We start from the raw sequence: 24,732 nt of genomic DNA on the forward strand, positions 1-24,732 counted from the left end.
AACGCCCGATGTCTGGTCCGCTACCACCACGTGACATTCGCCTAGATAACGTTGGGCATTTACCAGAGTATGTGAAGGAGGGAAAGCCGCGATGTAAGAATCCCAATTGCACATCTCGTACAAAAGTACGATGTCGAAAATGTGGAGTACATTTGTGTTTTACACCAGAAAAAAACTGCTTTGCTGTATTTCACCAGAACTAAAGCCAATAATGGTGTAGTATATATTTCTGTGGTGTATCCTGTATATCCTTGTCTTACAATAAAAAAGACAAATGGACATGCAACAGCACACAAAAACAGTGACCAACATCGAAATAAAAATGTTTTTTTTTTTTAATTCATCTTGTTTATTTTTGAAGTTCGGGTGCCTAGTGGTTCCGCTAGGAACCAACCAGGGTTTTTCTACCTAGCTGAGGTAAATTTCACTTGCAAACAAAGTTGTAGAACAAAGCTTGTTCAGAATCGTGAGTTTTATAAAATATATTTTTTTGAGCTCAAAAAAAAAATCAGGCTATTAAGCGTTTTGAACACCCTCGTCTTGAATAAATAGGCTCGCACTTATTGCACGATTTCGGCTAGTTGCCTTATCGGAAATAAAAAAATAGTTGCGTTTTAATCTGTAATCTTAAATGCATGGAAGGCACTACGATCAAGTGTACATACCAAAAATTGGAATATGCAAATTCAAAGTCATTCAATCAAACAGTTTTTGAGATACGATGGAGGCAATTTGAAAAAAAAAAAAACGGTTTTAAGGAAAACGCTGTCAAAGTTTCAAGCTGCCAACTGAGTGCTTCGGAGAGCTCCCGTCCTCTAACTGCTGTATCTTTAAAACGACATCGAATTTCTGAAAATCACTTTACTACCGTATTCTAGACATGTTTAGTAAGCAATTTATGATAAAACATTTTTTTGAGCCATCACATGGGATAACTCACTTAATTGGAATTTAAACTCCTAAAAGAACTTGATAATGTCCACAACATAGCAGTTGTTTTTTTTTATTTCGGAAGTTGGCGTCAGAAGAACACCAAATTACTTTCTAATTGATCTTTACCACACAACTGAGGTGTTTCCCTTCCTTTGCACCCACCGGTTGGTACCGCTTTGAACCATTTTCTGCATTATCCTACATGTTCTAAATCGAGTAGCGGCATCATTTCCTTATTTGCAGAATCTTCAAACTTTTCAAAATATGAATCAGCTCGTAGCTTCTCTTCATATTTCTTACTGTGCTCATTTATTTACATCTCTAATAAACCTAGCTTATTTAAAGTAAGAAAAAAACAAATCATACGAACTAGAACTATTGGTATTCGACTGGGTTAACCGGACAGGTCATTATTTGAATAATAATATTATGTTTGCAATAACCGGATCGTCGACTATTCGATTGACCGCTCATTTCCGACTATCCGATTAACCGTTCGTTGTCGACTCTTCGAATAGTATGAGTTCATTCATTTTCTTATTTTTATTGAAAAAGTGAAACTCATGAAAAATGGTGCGGAAACTTACAAAATTGACATTTTCACAAATTTAAAACAATCAAAAATCAAAGGCTGCTTGGATTTCAAAAAATTTTCATTTATTCAATTACTCGCAGCAGAACACCTACATATAAGAATAACCGCAGTAGAACTACTATTCGAATAGTCGTAATGTTTGACGGCAGACCGTTTATAGGTTAATATTTATACGAACGGTTACAAACCAGATATTCGGTTTTCAGGTTATTCGAATAATTTTAAGAGTCCTAACACGAACAGTTATTTAGAACGGCTCGGCACCATACTACTTAGAAACAACTTTTTTTTTCAGAGTTTTAGAACAGTTTTCTCCAACATTGGTGTAATCAAAGAGTATGGTAATAGTAGGGCCTAATACGTTTCGCAAAAATACCGAATTCGGAATATATTAATTGAATGGAAATCCGATAAATTGAAGTAGAAACTTAAAACCCTATTAGTAATATTAAGTAGATAGCTTCATGGAGATATTGGATTAGTATTCTGATAGTTTTCTATTTGCTAGATAGTTTTTTTTTGTGCAAGATTACTCGCCGAACTTACTTGTAGTGAGAGGATGGTTTGTTAATGTCATCAGTATTCAAGTTTATCATATACTTCGGTACTACACTTCTGCATATTAAAATTGAAAAAGACTTCGCAGCCAGTTACTTTCAAATCTACCCGTCATTGAAGACAGTCTCTTTACTACTTTTTGTTCGCCAAAGGCAAGTGAAGTATCACTTTTCTCCCGGAAAAAAAATGTCTTCTTAATATTGGACCTTTATCCGCAAATTTTTATACACTCGTACTCTCTGTTTCTTGAGGGTTAAGTACATTGAAGTATCAAGAAGTGAGGATTTAATACCGTATATGTATCTATGTTAAATAAATGTCTATAAGAATCTTCGTAGTTGAGTCACTAATTTTATTGACCATGTAACAGGCTACCGCTCAGGTTTAGGAAGAGAACTCAAATTTCAGAAGTACTAGTCTGAAAGTTAAGAAAATCAAAGTATAAGCTTACCATACCATCCACATATAACATTTAAACTTACATTACCTTACGTATTTAATAGCTCATTAGAAACAAAGAGATAAAACTTGACATGTGCAAATCTGAACTAAACCTGTTTGGAATGTGTTCAAACCTTCCCTTATCCGCGATATACCAAACATCAGCATCTTTATTCCTTAAATTGCGTGGATTACATGGAAGTGTTTCACTGTAAATAATATTATGATTTAAGCCGAAAATGGATGGCTTCTGTCAGTATACATATTTCGTCTCCTTCGAAAAAAAGGTTAGGTCGCTCCGGTTAACATATACTGCGTACATCAGCCGCATGTGAAATACAGTGGAACTTCTCTAACTCGAATCATCATAATCCACTGAAAAACTTCGAGTTATAGAATTTTCATTGAAATATACAATTTTTCAAAAAGCTGTAAAATATAGATTTAATACAGTTAATTACTTCGCATAAAGTTTTATGTTCATACGTTAAAACATCTATTTTGTAATTTTGTTGGTTGCAGTTTACTATTTTTTGGCTCTTGACGTCTATATCCCATGCCTTTGTTACATGATTTATGCAATCCAAAAGTGTAATATCATAAAATATGATTCGCCTCATTACGATATAGAGAGGCTCCTTTAAAATTCTGCCTGGATAGTAAAATTTTATTTTTTGATTTTCGATTTATGGAAGGAAATTTGTATGAACTTTTATTTATAAACGCTATTGCCAATTCAAAAGTTCGAGTTATGGAGATCTTCGACTTATAGAAGTTCGAGTTATGGAAGTTCCACTGTATTTTAAATCAATTTTGTGGATATGTTTTTTAATGAAATTACTCCAAACATTCTCCTAACCTCAATATACCCGTTATTGTGATCCGACATTTCAATTGAGTTTATTTCTTATTTATACCAGCAGCCTGCCCCGGCTTCGCATGGGTTTAAATAAACATTTCAAAAGTTATAAGTTTTTACATACACTCTCATACATACATATGTATGTACTCTGCCGTTTCTTGCGTGGATTAATTTAAAAAAAAGGAAAATGAGGAAAATTTGAACATTAAATTCTATTTTATTTGCAATGAGCTCAAACTGAATTACGACCTCTTTGGTGTCCGCTGTCTCTTATTATGAAGGCGTTGGGAACGCTCAGAGTTTGACTCCCTAGTGCGAGCTTGTATATATCTAATATTATGTTCTTCAAGCCGCTGCACATGCTCCGTACTCGTCTCTCAAGCGCGTATTTGGGAGATTTTGAAACTTTGTTCAGTAAGCAGCTGCGGCGCTCGTTACTCGATCCTCTGGCATGCAATTGCGATGCGAAGAGAATAAATTACAAGACGATTTTCAGTTTCACATTAAGATTCTCCATGACGGAGTCTTTTTGGTACCCTCAGCTGGGAACTATTTCCAGAAAGTTGAGATTCTAGCAATATATATAGCCTATTTTACTCGGGGTGAATGTAGCTTTTCAATGGTGAAAGAATTCTTGAAATCGGCACAGTAGTTTTCGAGTTTGTTCATTACAAACATACATACAAATCTTTCCGCTTTATAATAGTAGTAAAGATTGGCGAAGTTATGAAATAGTTTGATGAAATCTTTCTCATAAATCATATTATCCACAGTTTTAACAAAAAAACAACATAAAAAAAGAGGCGTCCTGTATTCACGTTATCCCAAAAGGAAACAAAAGAAACCGCATGTTTAAGCATTTAATTAGCATATAAATATGTATTATTAATTTATATAAACACTGGCATTGACTTACATTTTCCCTTTCATTGGGCTATGTACATTTCTAACTATTTATTTGAATAAATTAGCATGGTCATGAAAAAGTTGTATATAATCAGCCAAAATATGCCAGATGTACATATTTACATGCTTATATACATATACTACGCTTTAACAAATATTTATGTAAATGCAACATATTTCTAATGACAAAATTATAACTCATTCATGTATTTACTTAGTATATAAATACGATTATATACTAATATTGAATATAATTTGGCTTGCACATAATATACGGCTGACCTTTGACAACCAAAACATATTTCTAATAATACATGCGAGTAAATAAGCTCATCTATGTATAGATATAAATATGTACACAAAACAAAATGCATTCCAAATCAGTTTAGAATACTAACAAAAGCATTAACGAGCACATATGTAGATATGCAGATTAATACATATACACACATACACATATTTACATATAGACACGAAAATTGCATCAACTAAAAAGTAAACACAAACACAAAGCCACGAACATCGCCTAACGCCAATCAGCCAACCAACCAACCAACCAATCGGCCACACAGCCACTCCGCTAGGCCGAAAGCCAACCAGCCAGCCAGCCAGGCAGCCAGCTGAGTTAAGCCAAATAAATGATTCTAACATCGCAATGACCATGAACTAAATTCCAAAGTCAATTGGAATTTTTCGGTTTAGGCTCGGATGCGCGTCGCTGCTGCTATCGCTGTCAGCATCGGCGTTGACGTCGACGTCGCCAGCAGTGTAGTATGCACCATTGTTGCGAATTTTGTGAATGAATTTGCCACAACAACAAAACCACAAATGAAATTTACAATCAGTTGCACACACAAACACACACACGCGCACATATGCATGTGAGCTTACAGTCATTGATATCCAGCAATTTATATGTGAATGAGTATTGGTGCAGCATATGCATGTGGCTGGCTGCTTCGGCAAAGCATCGCCAGCATTAGCACTAAGCTCCATCTAATTCGTTCATGCAACTGCAATCAGGCAGTCACGCGCGTTTTTGTTTATGTCTGCGTCCGTCCGTGTGTGTGTGTGTGTGTGGCTGTGTGGGTGGGTGGAACCAGCAGGAGCTGCTGCAATTGCCCGCAGGCGACTAGTTGACCGTCGAATCGTCGAATGTTGGCTGCACACAGCCGCCGCTGATGATCTCGTGTTGCCGGTGGGAGCAGGTAAGTGATGCCAGTTGCCGCCTGTTGCACGTTGCACATTACCAATTGCCGGTATCGCACATGTGGCATTGTTATGTTGTTGTTTCTCGTTGTTGCTGTTGCTATAAGCTGCTTTGGCAATTTTCGTGTTGTCGTGCAACTGCATTTCGGCAGCGGCGAATGCCCGTCTGTCTGTCTGGACTGCATCTCATAGTGGTTAGATATATATGTGTATACATATAGACACACATATTACGGTTTATTAGACCTGGCTGCTAGTGGTCTGGGCGAATGTAGGTTGAATGAAAGCGAAAGTGCTGCACGACATGTGCAACGCAAAACAGTTTAACTGCAAGGTGGTTGCTTGCCCATTGAAAGTTCAATCTGATACCATTTAGTAGAGAATGTAGAATTTAATTCATGGACATAAGTGAATATTTCAAGGCTTTCTTAGTACTAATAATATTATTTAATTATTTATATTTTGCATATAAAATGCAAATTATGTACGCACGACCGAAAACTAGTTAGTCCACATTGACCTTCCTTCGAATGTCAATGACCAACTGACTTAAGTCCTTCTGCAGTCCTCTCTCTAACCAAACAATCGGAACGGAGTTCGAGCTCGTTTTTCAATCCGATAAATTCGTAGAACCGTGTTAAATTATACACCCTCGTCTTCTATCATCTTACCACAAACCTTGCAATCTTGTTAGTTCTATCTGTTCTTCGTTCAAAGATACTTGAATACAGTCATAACCATTTTGTTGGTTCTTCGTTGTTTAGTAGGAATTTTGTCTACTTTAGAGGGACGAGAGTTCTTTCTACTCGCAGAACATATCTCTAAGGAACAGGATCCAAACAACGAAGATATGATTTCGACCGTTGAACTTAATATTTGCTTTGCCATTTTCAGATCAGACCGACTGTAAATATCAGTAGCAGAAATACTTCACCATCTGAGTTCCTATAGGTACCATATCATTTTTTAGCGCTTACGAATCCTCTTGATATCTGGTACTTTCAACTCAAAGATGCAAGTCGAGTTCGGAAAATTGTTGAACAAATATATTTAACCACTAGTAAAATCTCTCTGTTTCCTCTTTGCTTTCTTATAGACAATGTTCCCTTAATATACTGTACCTCGCTGAAGTGTTTTCTATTCTCATAATGGATGATATTCTCTGCTTCATTGGTTGACTAGATAATCATTGTGGTATATATAGTATAAAATGTTGTTTACAACTAATATTAAAAGGGTAATTCCGAAAATCATACGCTTTCAGCAATGAGTTAATCCGGGATTCCTCAGAAGATGTCGACCACTACTCTGTCTTATAATGATACTACACTGATTCTTGTCTGCAGTGTAGAAGTGGGTTTGAGAAACACGTAAGACGTCTAAGGCTGTACGTCGTATCTAATATTACCTGTTGCCAGTGGCTACGATATCGCAGAATGGATAGATATCGCTATGGACTAAGTAGGCAATTGAAAAGTAAAGTCCTCTCTCGACGAACTAAAACCAAACTCTACAAGTCTCTCATCATTCCTGCCTACTTTACGGTGCAGAAGCGTGGACGATGTCAACATCCGATGAGACGGCACTAGGAGTTTTGCGGAAGATTTATAGTCCCTTAAGAATTGGCAACGGCGAATACCGCAGAAGATGGAACGATGGGCTGTATGTGTTATTCGACGACATAGACATAGTCCAGCGAATAAAAAAACAGCGGCTATGCTGGCTAGTTCATGTTGTTCGAATGGATGAAAGTGCTCCAGCTCTGAAAGTATTCGATGCAGTACCCGCTGGTGGAAGCCGAGGAAGAGGGAGACCTCCACTCCGATGGAAGGACCAGGTGGAGAGGGACCTGGCTTCGCTTGGTATAACCAAATGGCGCCAAACTGCCAGAAGGAGGGATACGTGGCGCGCTGTTTTGGACTCGGCTATAACCGCGTAAGCGGTGTCTACGCCAGTCAAGAAGAAGAAGAAGTGGCTACGATCTGCGATACCAGTTCTCACGAAAGTCGAGTATAACTGGAATCGACCCAGAATTTTATACGACCAAAGAATATTAACTCGACAACCTTCTTCAAAACTATATTTGAACAAGTAAGGAAGGGCTAAGTTCGGTTGTGACCGAACATTTTATACTTTCGCAATTTATTTATTTAATTTTATTAATGCAATACACAATTTTACCAACATATTCGTCATATATATGGTATAAAATGCATTGAAAGTTGGAAACCCTAATATTAGGTATTTGGGAGCTAGGTGAAGTTATGACCCGATTCACGGAGCTCTGAATTTCTACAAAATATCTGAGAGACTTACCTATATTTTCGGTAAAAAGAAGATTAGAAGCACAGAGGTCGTCATGTTCGATATATGGGGCCTTGAAAATTTAGAGTCCGATTTCGGCGATTTTTAGAAAGGGGGTGCCACACTATAAATGCAGTATTTATAAAAAATTCTGTTCCGATATCTTCACTAGCGCTTACTTTATATATTTTGTAAAGTAAACGATTCAGATCGACTTCCAAGTTCTGGTATATGGGAAGTAGGCGTGGTTGTTAACCGATTTAAACTATTCTACTTTTTGTATACCAATTTGAATGCAGGACCAGAAAACTTAAATTTCATCAAAAAGATGGTACAGGTATACAGTATAGGAGGTGGGCTTTATATATTCTCGATTTCCGCCATTTTGTGGGCGTGGTAATAGTTTGATTTCGCCCATTTTCAAAACTCAGAGTGCTAAGGAATATGTGTTCCAAGTTTCATTAAGATATCTAAATTTTTACTCAAGTTATCGCTTGCACGGACAGACGGACGGACAGACATCCGGATTTCAACTCCACTCGTCATGCTGATCATTTATGTATACATATATAACCCCATACCTGACTATTTTATTTTGGGTGATACAAACAACCTTTATCTGAACAAAACTATAATACTCTATGCAATATGTTGCGAGAGTATAAAAATATTTTCTGGTGATACATAAAAACAACAGATAATTAATTGCCGATATTTGACTCAGATTTTATTCACCTATTTCTATTTCCATCGCCAGTTATTAACAAACTAATTGAATTAATGTTGTATAAATCTGAAACCAGTAAGCCTAGGAAAATAATCTGCTAATTTAGGAAGAAGATACATATGTTGATGTTACAAAAAATCTCAGAATTAAAAAAAAGAATGGCATTGTCTTTTTGAAACCAATTAACATTAATAGAACCTATGATAGGGGATGGGGTCATATGTAGAAGTTCACGCAAGTGAGGAAAGTTTCTGATTGCCATTCACTTGGGAGTGGCCAGGAACGATTCTTTTGCATATGACTCAAGCAGCTCACGACTTCCGGTTTTAGACCAAGTATCCCCTGGGTAGCTAACAGACATCCGTTTGGAGGCGAGCTAAAGTGAGAAGGCGAAGCCCGCTTGTGCGGTTGTGCGTAGGGCTTGGGACCCACCACATAAAAAAATCTCCCCAATGAAAACAAACACCGAGCCTCGGATGAGAAACCCCCCTTTTGATGACGACCCCTGCAAACGTACTAAGGATCATGATTTGAGGGCATGCACCTGGAATGTCCGGACTCTTAATTGGGAAGGTGCCTCTGCCCAGCTGGTTGATGTCCTCATACAACTAAAGGCTGACATCACCGCCGTCCAAGAAGTGCGATGGACGGGACAAGGACGGAAGAAGGTGGGTCCTTGTGACATCTACTACAGCGGCCATATAAAGGAGCGCAAATTCGGTGTTGGATTTGTGGTGGGAGAGAGACTACGTCGCCGAGTCCTGGCATTCACCCCGGTGGATGAACGTCTTGCCACAATCCGCATCAAAGCGAGGTTCTTCAACATATCGCTGATTTGCGCCCACGCCCCAACGGAAGAGAAGGACGATGTGACCAAAGATGCTTTCTATGAGCGCCTAGAACGCACCTATGAGCGCTGCTCCCGCCACGATGTCAAAATCGTGCTTGGCGATTTTAACGCCAGGGTGGGTAAAGAAGGTGTCTTTGGCACAACAGTCGGAAAATTCAGCCTCCATGACGAAACATCGCCAAACGGCCTGAGGCTGATCGACTTCGCTGGGGCTCGAAATATGGTTGTCTGTAGTACCAGATTCCAGCATAAAAAAATTCATCAAGCAACGTGGCTGTCCCCTGATCGAAATACGCGCAATCAAATCGATCACGTTGTGATAGACGGAAGACATGTCTCCAATGTTTTAGACGTGCGTACGCTCCGAGGACCAAACATTGACTCGGACCATTATCTAGTAGCAGCAAAGATACGCACTCGCCTCTGTGCAGCAAAGAACGCCCGTCAACAAACACAAGGAAGGTTCGACGTCGAAAAGCTGCAATCACAACCGACAGCCGAACGATTTTCTACTCGACTTGCACTCCTGCTCTCTGAGAGCACTCATCAGCATCTCGATATAAGGGAGCTGTGGAACGGCATCTCAAACTCATTGCATACCGCTGCAGCCGAAACAATTGGTCTCCGGCAACGCCAAAAAACCAGTGGGTACGATGAGAATTGTCGTTCCGCAGTGGAGAGAAAACAGACTGCCTACCTCGCAAGGTTGCAAACGACCACAACACGTGCGGGATGGGATAGATACCGAGAGCTGAAGAGGGAAGCGAGACGCATTTGCAGACGTAAAAAGAAAGAGGCCGAAATGCGTGAGTATGAAAAGCTTGAAAAGCTGGCCGACATGGGTAATGCTCGAAAATTTTATGAAAAGATGAGGCGATTAACAGAAGGTTTCAAGACCGGAGCATTATCATGTAGGTACCGAGAAGGTAATCTGGTAACGGATGTCCAGAGCACACTGGGATTATGGAGGGAACACTTCTCCGAACTGCTCAATGGCAGTGAAAGTACAACACCAGGAGATGGCGAACCCGATTCCCCAATCGATGACGATGGAATAGATGTTCCATTACCCGACCATGAAGAAATTCGAATAGCAATTACCCGCTTGAAGAACAACAAAGCGGCGGGGGCCGATGGATTACCGGCCGAGCTATTCAAATACGGCGGCGAAGAACTGATAAGGTGCATGCATCAGCTTCTTTGTAGAATATGGTCGGAAGAAAGCATGCCTGACGATTGGAATCTTAGTGTGCTCTGCCCAATCCATAAGAAGGGAGACCCCACAATCTGCGCCAACTACCGTGGTATAAGTCTCCTCAATATCGCATATAAGGTTTTGTCGAGCGTATTGTGTGAAAGACTAAAGCCCACCGTCAACGAACTGATTGGACCTTATTAGTGTGGCTTTAGACCTGGAAAATCCACAATGGACCAGATATTCACCATGCGCCAAATCTTGGAAAAGACCCGAGAGAGAAGAATCGATACTCACCATCTTTTTATCGATTTTAAAGCTGCCTTCGATAGCACGAAAAGGAGCTGCCTTTATGCCGCGATGTCTGAATTTGGTATCCCTGCAAAACTAATACGGCTATGTAAGCTGACGTTGAGCAACATCAAAAGCTCCGTCAGGATCGGGAAGGACCTCTCCGAGCCGTTCGATACCAAACGAGGCTTCAGACAGGGTGACTCACTATCGTGCGACTTCTTCAATCTATTGCTGGAAAAAATAATACGAGCTGCAGAACTAAATAGAGAGGGTACAATCTTCTACAAGAGTGTACAGCTCCTAGCTTATGCCGATGATATTGATATCATCGGAAGCAACAACCGCGCCGTTTGTTCTGCGTTTTCCAGACTAGATAAAGAAGCGAAGCGTATGGGTCTGGTGGTGAATGAGGACAAGACGAAATATCTCCTGTCATCAAACAAACAGTCAGCGCACTCGCGTCTTGGCTCCCACGCCACTGTTGACAGTCATAACTTTGAAGTTGTAGATAATTTCGTTTATCTGGGAACCAGCATTAACAACACCAACAATGTCAGCCTTGAAATCCAACGCAGAATCACTCCTGCCAACAGGTGCTACTTTGGACTGAGTAGACAATTGAAAAGTAAAGTCCTCTCTCGACGAACCAAAATCAAACTCTATAAGTCGCTCATTATTCCCGTCCTGATGTATGGCGCTGAAGCGTGGACGATGACAACATCCGATGAGACGACTCTTGGGGTTTTCGAGAGAAAGGTTTTGCGCAAGATTTATGGTCCTCTAAACATTGGCAACGGCGAATACCGCAGACGATGGAACGATGAGCTGTACGATTTATACGACGACATTGACATAGTTCAGCGAATAAGAAGACAGCGGCTACGCTGGCTAGGTCATGTTGTACGGATGGAAGAAAACACTCCAGCTCTGAAAGTATTCGATGCAGTACCCGCTGGAGGAAGCCGCGGAAGAGGACGACCTCCACTCCGGTGGAAAGACCAATTGCAAAGTGACCTGGCTTCACTTGGTGTTTCCAGTTGGCGCCAAAAAGCAAAAAGGAGGAATGAGTGGCGCGCTCTGGTGGATTCGGCTATAATCGCTTAAAGCGGTTCCTACGCCAAATATATATATATATGACATGAAGATGATAATGCTTGCAGCTACGTTACAAAATAATTGGTTGTATATACAGTAATACAATGACACAAGTAGAAGTCTAAAATTCTTTACAATTTAATATCCGTTAGATTGCATAACACTCATTCACACATATACCCCAACAACAAAAACTATAGAAATTTCGGTGCAACTCCGTGCAACCAAAACAAAAACAGCTTAAAACCATTTAACAGCTATTAGAGTAACGACGGCAACTTTGTGGGCAAATTTCAAATTCGACACTGTCGCAGCAATGCAAAGCGTATGGAAAATTTGATAATTTTGCAAACTTCATCCTTGCACTACAACAACAACAATCAACGGAGTAAAACAACAAATGCACAGCCAACTAACAGTGTTCTAACTGAATGTTGCAGTCGAATCAAATGCGTCTTTGTTGTTGTTGTTAGTTAAGTGTTTGTGTAGCAGTTGCCGAAAAGTTTTAAACTGTTTGCAAAACCACAGCATCGGTTTGTTGTTATAGTCTCGTGATTACACACGCTACTCCATTTTGTGGCATGAAGTTGGCAGATTTTTGGTTTTGATGGGTATTCGAGCAGTGATATCATTAGAATTTAAATAGTTTTGCATTTTGTGTAGTAATATGAAGTGTTTTTGCACATTTGATAAGCTAATATTTGGAATTATTGCATTATTGTTGGAATTTTTGGATTATTTAATTTTAGTTGATGGTTTAATGAGGCACTGATGTCATGTTGCAACTAAAAATACATTATTACACTGTCCAATAGGTTTTGTTTTTAACAAATACACCGAATCACACAGTATTCCGTTATTATAAACTTAGAAAACAGAGTGAATGCATCTCTTTACAGCACTTTTGCTCTCCAAAGACATAGTCTACATTATCGGCTACTCTACTGTGTGCTTGAATATGCAATTTACAGTTAATATTCCGAGCAAATGTGCTATTAAAATAATAACATGTATACTATGAAATATTTTAAGCTCAATAGAACAATTAAAATAGCTGAATAATTACGAATTTAATTATTAGTTGTTGATACAATTACATTTTATTACTATGAAACACGCATTAATCACTAACTGTAGCTTGGTAGATACATGTCATGCATGTTTGTTGAGTGCTATTTTTACAATGAATTGAAAATTAGTTGTCCATAGATAATATACTTTTACAAAGAAAAGAATAAGCAATTATAACTGACTAATTTAAGTATTTGTTAATTAATTCAGTCATTAGCACAAAGACTCTTAGCATAACCTCAATTCTCGAATAGTTTTACACTCTCAATCGAATTATTATTTAGTCCATCTTCATTTATTCGTCAACTGTACTTAAAAATAACAGTACTCCATGAGCCACACACTATTTGCATATCTTTTAAATCACTTTCTGCACATTCAACATGCTCAAATTCATCACAGTATTCCACTTTACGCCCCAAACCGAGTTGACCATGTGCATTCCAGCCAGCAGCATAAAGTGCACCGCAATTCATTTGCAGCAGCGTATGGCGTGCGCCTGCATATATACGCAGAGGTGTGCATTCCACTGCCGTGTATTCCAAGTGGTCAACACTTTCTACACCAGCACTCTTACGAAGGCATTTACACGCTGGCAGATCGATAATTTGTGGCAAAGTAAACACTGTCGGTTGTTTGAGATTGCCACTCGACGTGGCTTTGAACATGCGTATGCCCAACTGACCATTTGAGTTGAAACCCCAAGTGTAGAGATCACCAAATGCCGAAATGGCTGCGCTGTGCCAACCAGCAGCAGCAATGAAATTAATCTGCAAGGAAAACAAAGCAATTTAGTGCGCATAAGGGTTTTCAGTTACAAAAATACATACCTTAATGCCAGCGAGCGCCTCTATCAGCAGTGGTGTCTCTTCAACACGCAGCACATCGTGTCCTAGTTGACCGCGACTGTAAAAAATATGTTTATTTTTCATTTTAAATTCTCAAAATGACATTAAATTTAAATATTCCACCCACAATCCATTACCCCAACTGTAGACATCTCCATTAGCACTAAGTAGAACCGCATGTTCAAATCCACATTGTAGTTGTTTCACCCGAAAATGTTTGGAAAATTGATGAATTTTACTCGGCACGCTATAAACGGCATTTGCCTCGCTAATAGCCACATTGATGTTAGCACCACACGCAATATGTGTAATATGAGCATGCTCTGCTTGCGTTGAAGCTTTCTTCATTTCGCCGAAAATAGTTCGTTTCTGGGGCAACGCTTGCACTTCGGCCTCGAGCTTAACCTCTTGCAGTTGGGCCTCGTTTTCGGCGCGTACTTTGTACAATTTGCCATTTTTGCACAACACCAAACAGAATCTATCACAGGCCGCTAATTGTACTATGCACTCCGAAATCTGTAGACATAATGTGGAATATGGTGTGCTAGACAAGAAACCACATAATATAAGCTGGTTTCCTATAGCAAAAGCGGTGTAGCTCCAACTGATTGCGACATGTAAAACGCTTTGTTCGCCGGTCAATGACTTTTCCAAAGTGATATCTAGAAAATATATAAAATGTCTGTCATTACAAAAACAAATGCGCCCTCAAAAAAATAAGAATTTCCGCACCTGTAAATGCGTTTCCGCTTCGCTGACTATCAACGCCGAACTGGCCGAAGCCATTGAAGCCACTAAAAGCAAGCATTGGTATTACGTTGTAAAATAAATAAAATTTACTCTCCAAGGTAGTTGATGACGCTTACACATATTCAATTGTATACGAAAAATAAAAAAAAAAAACTAGAAATAATCACTAAACAAATACCATCGCGAAGATTCGTAGTACAGTCATAATAAATAGAGCACTATTGTACCGCCTTATGGCCGCTATCGTTGCCTCGTCACCGCACAGATGTTACTAATTTACACAAGCCTTGCCGCCGTCGTTGCTACTTGTACTGCATGAATAAACCTATGTATCTCCGCTCGTTATATTCGGCTGCCACAGATAATGTATAGTATGATGGATCTGCTGTTAGCCCTCTCAGTTAGTTGGTTAGTATACTTTCATTTGCCGATAGTGGTGGTTATGTTTTCGTTTATATAATCCACGCTTGTGCAACAATAAATTTGCTACAAAATCAAACGCCAGTTAAGCTACAAGTACAAAATAGTAACAGCATCTTCTCTAGAAATGGCAAGTAGTAAAAATTGTGCAGATTTAAGTGAATATTGCAAACATACCGTGCATTAAAGTGTTTTCCTTGTAAAATTCGATATTGGAAATTGTGAAATCATTAACGAATTTTTAATAGTTGTTTGTTTATTTCCGTGCCGTTGTCATGGAAATAGTAGAATTTCCTTGAGTATGTAGAATATTTAGCGCCGTACTTAAAAATTTGTATTTACATTTTGAACAGCTGTTCGCAGCTGTCAAAGTAAATGCATTCCACTTTAATTGGATTGTAAGTGTGGTAGCTATGGTGTTCAGTGGTGAATTGTGTGGACATAGCGGAAATAAGCTTAAAAGCCGTTACTTGTAAAAAATATTTTTATTTAGCAACATTTAGAAAAAATGTATAAATTTTAATAATTAAAAGTGAGGTGTGTTTATTTGCATGGTGAATATAAACTGACAGCACAATTTCGATTGTTTAATCGTTGATTCAAAACAGAGTGCCGTCATCGCTATAAAAAATTAAATGAAACAAATATTTTGTCTTTTACGCTTTTTAACTCAGCAAAATTTAGAAGAATTGCACTTTTCGACTGTTCACTACTAATTAAACACTCATACCATTACTCTTCTATATTATCCAACTTCACCGCAGGGTTTACTATCATTATTGCGAAAACTACGTCCTAGCCCCGACAAAGAAGCCAGAATACTGTTACTTGGCCTAGATAATGCTGGCAAGACGACAATTTTAAAGCAATTGGCATCTGAAGATATTGCAACGGTAAATTTGCCAACAACCACATGCAATCAGCACTTTATTTAACCGAAACTAGCACAACAACCATAAATACATTTTATTGCATTAATGATTGTTATTCGATTCGTATGTGCACGTCGTGTGTATGTTTATGCTTGCCACAGGTCACACCAACCGCCGGTTTCAACATTAAATCCGTAGCGGCCGATGGTTTCAAGCTTAATGTCTGGGATATTGGTGGTCAGTGGAAAATACGGCCTTACTGGAAAAACTACTTTGCGAACACGGACGTATTGGTAAAAAAAAATATAAATAAAAACAAACACAGCTTGTTGCAAGTAAGGCAACTAGGGAACTCTACTTCTCCTCCACTCTCTTTCTCCACACAGATTTATGTAATTGATTGTACCGATCGCGAACGTTTAGCCGAAACTAACCGTGAGCTCTTCGAATTGCTTATGGACAATCGCTTAAAGCAGGTGCCATTGTTGGTGTTTGCCAATAAACAGGATTTACCAAATGCCTTGACCGCTTCTGAGGTAGCCGAAGCGGCGCAATTGGTGCGTTTAGAGGAGCGCACCTGGCAGATAGTCGGCTGCTCAGCTGTTGCTGGTACTGGCATTAAAGTAAGTGCCAAACCAATGTGTATTTTTTTTGTTTTTGTATTTTTATTCATTTGCTTTGCTTCTACGCTACGCAGGAAGGCATGGATTGGGTGTGCAAGAATATGAAGAAATGAGCAAGTTACTGCAGTTTCTCACTCACAAGTGCTATTAAATCGCTTTTAAGCTACAACAACAACAACAGCAAGTTAAAGCAAACAATGGCAATCGCGTTGCACTCGTTGTAGTTGCTCTACGCATGTAATTAGTAAAGTAATATGTATGTAGTTGATAATTTTAATAGTTAGGTTATATTTATTTGATTTATAAACACTCAACACTGAACACCGATTCATGTGGTTCGTTACCAAATGTATGAACAATATAATATTAAACTCAAGTACCATAATCTATTGTGTAAGTGAAATTCCCCTTTCGAGCTAATAAAATGCAATATAATTACTAGGAAATCACTAAAGATTTTTCTAATTAAGTCTCAAGTGATTTTATAGTTATTATTTATGATTTATTTTGTTTTTTGTGCAGAGTGTGCTGATATTAAAAACTATAATTTTAGTGAAAGATTTACTGAATTTTACAAAGAACAAGCATTTTTATGTGTTGTGATAATTAATATTAATTACTATAAAAAATAAATTTCAACATTTTTTTTGCCAATTGGACTAAGACATATTAATATAGCACCCTCTTGACGTTTACGCACTAACGGTACGCACTGCCAGGCGCTAACGGTACGTAACTGATACTTGCATGGATTAATGGCCAACCATTAAGAATTGCATGTTGCTAAAACATCAATAACTGTTTTTTTTATTCACCGCTTATGCAAACCATAAGTGAAAAAGGGTGTTTCACAAACCTCTGAAGTCGAAACAAATACATTTTTCAAATCTTTTTCATGTTTATTATTTTTATCTTAATAACGTCTAAATGTTATTTATAAAGTACATACAGCTAAAGACTAACTAAACTTAATTTAAAATAAGCAGCCGTGATCCGCTCGCATAACGATGATCACCGCCTTGTAGATCAACATCACATCCACAGCTTGTTATTGTTGTGTTTTTTTTACCCAATACAAATTCTACCCAGAAGTTCAGTATGCTCACAACTCATTGTGTACATACTCCGTGGTCACTTTGGCCTCGCCCTCGTGGAAACCACTGCAATCGACTGGATATTTGGCCTAGAAAGAGTGGACAAAGCAGAAAGAATAAACACGTGTAAATATAATATAAGAACTGTTGCAGTTAGAATACTAATTGTATACACTAATCAAATCGGGTCAATCAACTCGTTAAAATTAAATAAAAACTATGTCACACACATACAGACAGATATTTACCGACTCCATGCCAATTGTACTCAGTACAAACTTAGCCAAGTGCTAATTAATTAGACTTACCTCACAGTTGTAGGGCGCATTTATAACGCCAAACAGTGTCCAGAACGGTGTGCCAGTTTCGGTGCTAATGAATATGGCCGCTCCCATGCTGCCGATTTTCACGATTTTCGGGCTTACACCGGAAATCAGGCCACGCGCATTGCCGGCCGCACTTTCTTCGTGAGAATTCAACTCACAGAGCACATAGCGATCGCATTGTGGAGATTTCGAGATAAATCTGTAGGCACGATGTACTTTAAGCACCGGCTCGATGACCTGATAGGAAGACAGAGGAGGTTTATATGTTTTAGAATTGGTACTTAAGAATTTTAATGGATAAATTTGTTCGCAAAGACGTTAATTATTATTAGTCTCTTAACTTAAGCAAGCCTTTCCAAACAGAAAAGTTTAAATATTATTATCTTTTCATACCTTTCCTACTAACAATTCTACATTTCCCTAAACACACTCACTTCAATTTGGCACTCTCATAAAAGCTATCACTCATCCACTAAACTACTCAACAATCAAGAATTTCTACCATAATTTGCATAACCTCATTCATGCGCTCGCCTACTCACCTCCAAATTGAGCGTATCGGTTAGTTTGTCACTCAGTTCGGTAGCGTTGAACTGCAAGAGACCGCGCGCTTGACCCAATTTCAGCAATTCTCTGGCATAGCCCACAGCCGGTTTGACATATTGACGTGCGTCGATCTTCACATTGAGATGCTGCTTGGCCACATGATCGAACAGATTGGAGATGGTCTCGCTGGCGCGGCTGGGATCGAAGTAGGTGCTCTTCGGGTAACCTTGAGACTTGAGAAAACCGTTGAACATCAGTTGCGCCGTCTGAATATATCTGCGTGGTGAAACAAAGGCGAAAGACAAGCAAATTAGAGGAAAATAAAAATAAAATAAAAGAATTAAAAGAAAATAAAAAAAAAATTGGCTTCTGCCACGGAAGTGTTTGTTTGTATGTATGTAAATGGCAGCGAAGTATGAGTAAGCCAAATAAATACTGCGGCACTCAAGTACATACCTCATTTATATATACATATATATTTGCTGGAATACATATGTACAAAGGTGAACGTAAACATTGTAGGGAAGTTACGCGGTCTGCCCGCAGTCAAAGTGAAAGTCAGTTGTAAATTACCGCATTTTTTTGTGTGTTTTTCTTAATTTCAGCTGCGCGCATTCTACCAAAAAGTTATTTTGTGTTTTTCTCCACATTATTTATTTTGCCGCTAGAAAGTGTTGCTTTGATTCAAAGGTGAAATTAAAAGCCAGAAAATAAGAGTTAATGATGTTCAGTGTGGTCGTTGAGGAGACTCTATTTTGTTGGCTTGTTTTCGTTGTTGTTGTAAATATTTTACCTTTTAATTATTTTAAATTGGTTGTAAATTATTTTATTTTAATAACTTAATTCTCGAAAGCACAGTTTTCTGTAAATTTAGTCGAAAATAAAATGGATCGAGAAAATATTTTAATTATAAAAATTCTTTTTTTCCCCTAATGGTTGTTTGAAACACCGAAAACTATTCGAGATAGATAGCTATCAGTTTATATATATCTGAATAGTTGACGAGACCCGGATGTCTGTCTAACAATTCGTCTGTTCATCCATCTGAAGGTCCGTTCGTCCATCTATCAAAGCAAGCGATAATTTGTGTTTTAAAAAAGCTTGACCTTTTGACCTCTTAGAATGTTAGAATTGTAGATTCCGATTTCATCAAATTCAATTATTCGATTTTTGGTTTTTCAGTATTAAGAAATACAGTTGAACTTCCATAACTCGAACTGCTCTAACTCGAAGTTCTCCATAATTCGAACTATTGAATTGGCAATATAAGTCAAAATTCATACAAATTACCTTCTATAACTCGGAAGTCTCTCTAACTCGAAGTTTTTTTTGTGGATTATGGTGATTCGAGTTCTTCTCAACAGGTGCTACATTGGACTGAGTAGGCAATTAAACAGTAAAGTCCTCTCTCGACGAACCAAAATCAAACTCTACAAGTCGCTTATCATTCCCGTCCTGCTTTATGGTGCAGAAGCTTGGACGATGTCAACATCAGATGAGACGACACTAGGAGTTTTCGAGAGGAAAATATTGGGCAAGATTTATGGTCCTCAGAACATTGGCAACGGCGAATACCGCAGACGATAGAACAATGAGCTGTACGAGTTATACGACGACATTGACATAGTTCAGCGAATAAAAAGTCAGCGGCTACGCTGGCTAGGTCATGTTGTCCAAATCGACGAAAACACTCCAGCTCTGAAAGTGTTCGATGCAGTACCCGCCGGAGGAAACCGAGGAAGGGGACCTGGTTACACTTGGGATCTCCAACTGGCGCCGAACTTCGAAGGAAAGAGACGAGTTGCGCGGTCTCATCGATTCGGCTATAACCGGCTAAACGGTTGAATGCCAATCACATACATACATACATACATACATGGTGATTCGAGTTAGAGTTTTTCATACCGTGAAATGGAATTAAGTGTTTCGGATGATTATGTTCGAAATCACTAAAGGTACCAGAGCTATCTAGCGAATAATATTATAAGATTGACCAGTCCAAAAAAATATTTTAGGCGTATATTTTCATGATGATGCCTTTTCATATTCTAAATTTGACCAATTTTATCCAAATCTTTTGACATCTTTTTGTTACTTCTGTTAGAAGCAGTCAAACCATAAAAACACCAACTACTTATAGAATGTGGTTCTGGATTCCTACTGACTATTTTACTCCATAATATAACACTAAATCAATGAAGATGTTGAAACAATAATATTCGAAATCGGTCTGTACCTTTTCTAGCCGCCATATATCGGATATGCGTTTCTTAGGGTCTCCAGTAGAATATATAAAATTTAATACGTGGGATATATTTATGAAATTAACAGGTAATGAAATCAAATCTCAAGCAGAAATGTCAAATTGAATCAGAGAACAACATTATTTCGACTATGGAGGCTTTCTCGAAGAGCATATCATAGCTGATTCATTAAAAGCGAAAGATTTCTATATAAAGCTTTAAAATTGTTTACGAATAATTCCAACAAATATAAGCATGATGATCTCATCATGGAGGTGATAAAACTTCGATTAGCAATCTTATCTCACTTGCAAGATCATAGTTAACGATGAGAATTTTGATTCGTATTTTCGCCGATTTGTTGAAACAATAAAATCTACATATTACATACAAACATTGATTAGAAAGAACAATGTTGTTTTGATAGATTAGATTACGCGGAATGAACTCTTAAAATTTCAAAGAAATTCTAAACAAAGACGTCCACTTCTTTTGTTCATGACGTCACGAACTATTTCATTATTCTGTCAACCGATTTCCAAAAAAGTAAAGCGAAGAAAGGATTATAAGCTCCACTTCTATCATTCTTAACCAGAATGGATACTGATATAAGATGGGCTACAAGCTATTACCACAGATAGACTCAAAACTCATAGCATTTCCAAACTTAAACTGTCGAAAAAAATATTACAAAATCTAATATACTTTCAAACCCAAAAAGAAGAGTAACAAGTCTTCAATTCTCAGGTTCTCAATAATCAACACTTGACTCCGTTAGTTTTCCAACTTATGTGGTTTTCAATTAATTCTTCTACAAAGAAGTTTTAATGAAGCTCATTGTGCCCGACCTCATTTCGCGCTTTAATAAATTCGCCAAATAGGGCACAAAACGAGTCGTGACAAACTGAAATTATTTATTTTTTCATTTAGAATATATGACGCTAACTGAATAACTGTAACGTGTTTAAAGAAATTGAATAAATCGTGCGAGACGTAAGCAACGGCGAAGTGTTAACGCCTTTGATGACAAAGTAAGGCACCGATATGAAGTCAAGGCGAGGTAGCATGTTAATCAGGTGGTAGGTGGGAGGATTAGCATGTTACCATGCATGACAAACGGGAGAACCTGCTATTAACGCACCGGTTCTTATGTACTCATAAAATAAACGAGTCACAGACAGAAAGTGGGTCAACACTTTAGTAACAACAAATCTTTGCGTGAGTAAGACTAAGCGCCAAAGTCAAGGAGACCGAAAAAGAATGTGAAAAAGACCGGCGTGGAGAAAATCATAAATACTTAAGTGGCGAGTATGACAAAAAGAAAGGTGTTTGCAGAACGCTGTGGGTTCTTGTTCTTGCTTTTTCACATTCTCAAACTGGAGAGCATGAGTGGATTGTAGACTGCGACTGGAAATATGTGCTCACGCTCAAGCGCTCAGCCAGAATGTGCAATCTTGTTTACTCTTTTAATAATCAGCTGTGATAACTGTAATTTCTTGTAAATACAGCTGCTTGTTAGCGAAGTTTTACTACTAAGAATACTAAGAAACACTCACTTGAGATAGACTTCCGGATTTGCCAAATAACTCGTCCAATCGGCCAAATAGAGTGTCGCCGATTTGATCCAACGTCTGCGGAACGATTGATTGTTTAGCGAATCGAAGAGTTTGTCATAGTCCAACTTGCCATCGCGACCCTTGAATCCCTGTGTATGATTAATAATAAAGCGAGTTTATAAAGGGAGCTCCACATGTGAACAATTAAAGCAATAAAACTACCTTCAATATCTTATTCACACCCGACTTCTCGTAGAGTGCATCGGCAAGTTCTGAGTTCGAGAAGTGATCCCATACGACGTGCAAGTGCTCCAAGAATGGCGGCAACACCCAAGCGTGTCCCTTGTGCTTCTCCTGTGTATGTTGACCCTCAGGACCGACGAAGGAGCTCACAGCCTGCATGACCAACGGCAGTAGGCTCATCAAACCACCATTATCCTCGGAGACCTCAACTTCATTCTCGCGCATATTCACATTCGCATGCGTGGAGCGTCGCTGCTGATGATGTTGGTGCTGCTGCTGCTGCTTACCACTGGCGCCGCCACCATTGTTAGCATTCATGAAGACCGATGCGATTTGTAGTATGGAATCCAAACCAATGCCCGAATCGCTGCCACCGTTACTACGTGCACCAGCTCCCGCGGCATCTGAATCGGAATCGCTGTTGGTAAACATTTCGAGCACATTACCGATGATGGCAGGATCAAAACCACCACTACCCGCACCGCCTGACTGCGCACCATTTTGACCAGCGCTAGCCAACAAGCTGCCAAGACCGGATAGTATTTGCATAGCGCCGGTTGAGCCCGCTTTGCCGCCACCTGCATTCGCATTCATGAAAGTGCCAATGAGCGAAGCGACACCGGCGAGACCAGCACCACCGCCGGCGCCACCACCACCATTACCTGTTTGGCTATTCAACGCCTCCTGTATGAACATGGAAGCCATGTCGAGCAGTGGATTCGAATCATCCTGGTTCGCTGAGTGGATGGGGGACAAGTTGACGCAAAGCAGCGCCAACAGGAAAACCGCCTTTCGCAGCAATAACATAATTGTTTTTTTTTCAAGTTTGACTTTCACAATTCGCACGCACGGCGCAAAGTCTAATTGTTTGGATGGAATTTGCTACACGCGACTGACTTTAGTCGAACGATCGCGGCAACAATTACAAATATTCGTAGCACCAAATCACAAATCTCAGCGCGCTTTAGAAAAAGCAAGCAAGACAACAAGCTAGTCTATATGTGTTTTATTGTAGTTAGCACCGCGCATGCGCAAAAGCGTCCGTTTGCTTGGCAAGAAGAAAAACTACTGCTACGCGCTCGCACCGCCTAAAGACGTTATACTTTCTAAGGAACTTTCTTTCCACTGCGCAACAGGTAAACCTCAAGCGCTTCTTGAGCCACCATCGAGTAGTTAAACTCAAAATAACGCTCAACGTCGCGCAGCTCGCCTCAGCGCAGTGCGCGTTGAGTCAAATCACAACGCTGAGAATACTGCAAGCACTGGCTTAAGAAGTCATGAGTCCATAACGCCGACTCAGTGAGGTACACGTCAGTGTTGTTCCCTGACGTATTGAGCAATATTTCACCGCAACTTGGTTATGTATCCGGTTGTATGTGCAGCTGTTGTAAGCGCAGCTACTCAACTCAAGCCAGCACTTGAAGTGGCTCAGATTGTGTGTTTTGATAGTGGTTTACCTACTTTCTTTCAGAATACCGCTTGTAAGCAATTTGCACTTCTTCTTCTCTTTATACATATAGGTATATAGTGTTATTGGGGAGCTTCTTAGGTATATGTATATGCAGTCATCTGCTGGGCTTTGAGTCGATTTTGTGCTACTGATTTGGTCACACTCTTTTTGTTGTTGTATTCTTCCTACAACTATAGCGTATAAAAACAAGAATTTATGCAAATCGCTCACCTACTTTTCACTTATGCACAAACACACATACAAATTGTTGGGGGGGGTATAAATGGGAAATGATCGAAAATATTGAAGAGATAATGATAAAACCATAAATTTTTGGCATTATTTACTTCTCATGGCAATCTTTAAGAATTTATGCATTTATTATACTATATAGTATACGAGGGAGAGTTTGAAAGTAAGTGGCATGAGAAGAAAGAGTATAAAGTAAAAAAGACAACTCTTTTTCTTTTGCGATATATTCGTCTGGTACACACTTTATATATACTATTATCTTCTCCGAAAATATATTGCAAAAATTTGATATTCATATTTTTCGCATAAAGCCTGGTCAAAGTCCAACATGAACGGTTCAACTTTTTTGTATCCAAGATTTTCGAATAAATCAACCCGTCTGTAGAGTGAGAGTTCTCAAATGTCAAAGTCCACTATATTCAGATAAGCTACCAAGTCACTTGTGAACACAGTAATTTTCGTACAACGA

General features: G+C 38.9%; 4 protein-coding genes across 6 annotated transcripts in view; 2 read left to right on the top strand and 2 right to left on the bottom strand.

Annotated features, from left to right (window-relative positions):
- The window catches only part of LOC105218430 (tRNA:m(4)X modification enzyme TRM13 homolog), a 793,174-nt gene that overhangs the window by 387,082 nt on the left and 381,360 nt on the right, over nucleotides 1-24,732 (top strand). The window lies entirely within an intron of this gene.
- Nucleotides 13,085-14,825, bottom strand: LOC105218435 (RCC1 domain-containing protein 1). The gene is made up of 4 exons (XM_011194007.3): nucleotides 14,621-14,825; nucleotides 14,016-14,550; nucleotides 13,871-13,946; nucleotides 13,085-13,810 (listed from the first exon to the last, which is right to left on the bottom strand). Exons 1-4 carry the CDS (start codon nucleotides 14,694-14,696, stop codon nucleotides 13,343-13,345), a joined length of 1,155 nt encoding a protein of 384 aa, XP_011192309.2. The 5' UTR covers nucleotides 14,697-14,825; the 3' UTR covers nucleotides 13,085-13,342.
- LOC105218436 (ADP-ribosylation factor-like protein 3) lies at nucleotides 15,048-17,646 on the top strand. The gene is made up of 5 exons (XM_011194008.3): nucleotides 15,048-15,188; nucleotides 15,823-15,951; nucleotides 16,092-16,223; nucleotides 16,317-16,553; nucleotides 16,628-17,646. The coding sequence occupies exons 1-5, from the start codon at nucleotides 15,186-15,188 to the stop codon at nucleotides 16,664-16,666; spliced, it is 540 nt and encodes a 179-aa protein (XP_011192310.1). The 5' UTR covers nucleotides 15,048-15,185; the 3' UTR covers nucleotides 16,667-17,646.
- On the bottom strand, nucleotides 17,432-23,705 carry LOC105218434 (uncharacterized). The gene is made up of 5 exons (XM_011194006.3): nucleotides 22,541-23,705; nucleotides 22,319-22,467; nucleotides 18,516-18,795; nucleotides 17,956-18,210; nucleotides 17,432-17,736 (listed from the first exon to the last, which is right to left on the bottom strand). The coding sequence occupies exons 1-5, from the start codon at nucleotides 23,366-23,368 to the stop codon at nucleotides 17,656-17,658; spliced, it is 1,593 nt and encodes a 530-aa protein (XP_011192308.2). The 5' UTR covers nucleotides 23,369-23,705; the 3' UTR covers nucleotides 17,432-17,655.

This window comes from Zeugodacus cucurbitae, chromosome 2 (genome assembly GCF_028554725.1).
Source record: "Zeugodacus cucurbitae isolate PBARC_wt_2022May chromosome 2, idZeuCucr1.2, whole genome shotgun sequence".
Lineage (NCBI taxonomy): Eukaryota > Metazoa > Arthropoda > Insecta > Diptera > Tephritidae > Zeugodacus > Zeugodacus cucurbitae.

Excerpts from the sequence above, each read along its gene's own strand:
- LOC105218435 (XM_011194007.3), bottom strand. The coding sequence starts at position 14,696 with ATGCTTGCTTTTAGTGGCTTCAATGGCTTCGGCCAGTTCGGCGTTGAT. Across the intron at positions 14,551-14,620 it reads AAGCGGAAACGCATTTACAG|ATATCACTTTGGAAAAGTCA; the intron begins GTGCGGAAATTC and ends TATATTTTCTAG. Across the intron at positions 13,947-14,015 it reads TACAGTTGGGGTAATGGATT|TCGCGGTCAACTAGGACACG; the intron begins GTGGGTGGAATA and ends TATTTTTTACAG.
- LOC105218436 (XM_011194008.3), top strand. Across the intron at positions 15,952-16,091 it reads CATCTGAAGATATTGCAACG|GTCACACCAACCGCCGGTTT; the intron begins GTAAATTTGCCA and ends TGCTTGCCACAG. Across the intron at positions 16,224-16,316 it reads TTGCGAACACGGACGTATTG|ATTTATGTAATTGATTGTAC; the intron begins GTAAAAAAAAAT and ends TTCTCCACACAG.
- LOC105218434 (XM_011194006.3), bottom strand. The coding sequence starts at position 23,368 with ATGTTATTGCTGCGAAAGGCGGTTTTCCTGTTGGCGCTGCTTTGCGTC. Across the intron at positions 18,211-18,515 it reads CCGATACGCTCAATTTGGAG|GTCATCGAGCCGGTGCTTAA; the intron begins GTGAGTAGGCGA and ends TCTTCCTATCAG. Across the intron at positions 17,737-17,955 it reads ATGCGCCCTACAACTGTGAG|GCCAAATATCCAGTCGATTG; the intron begins GTAAGTCTAATT and ends CACTCTTTCTAG.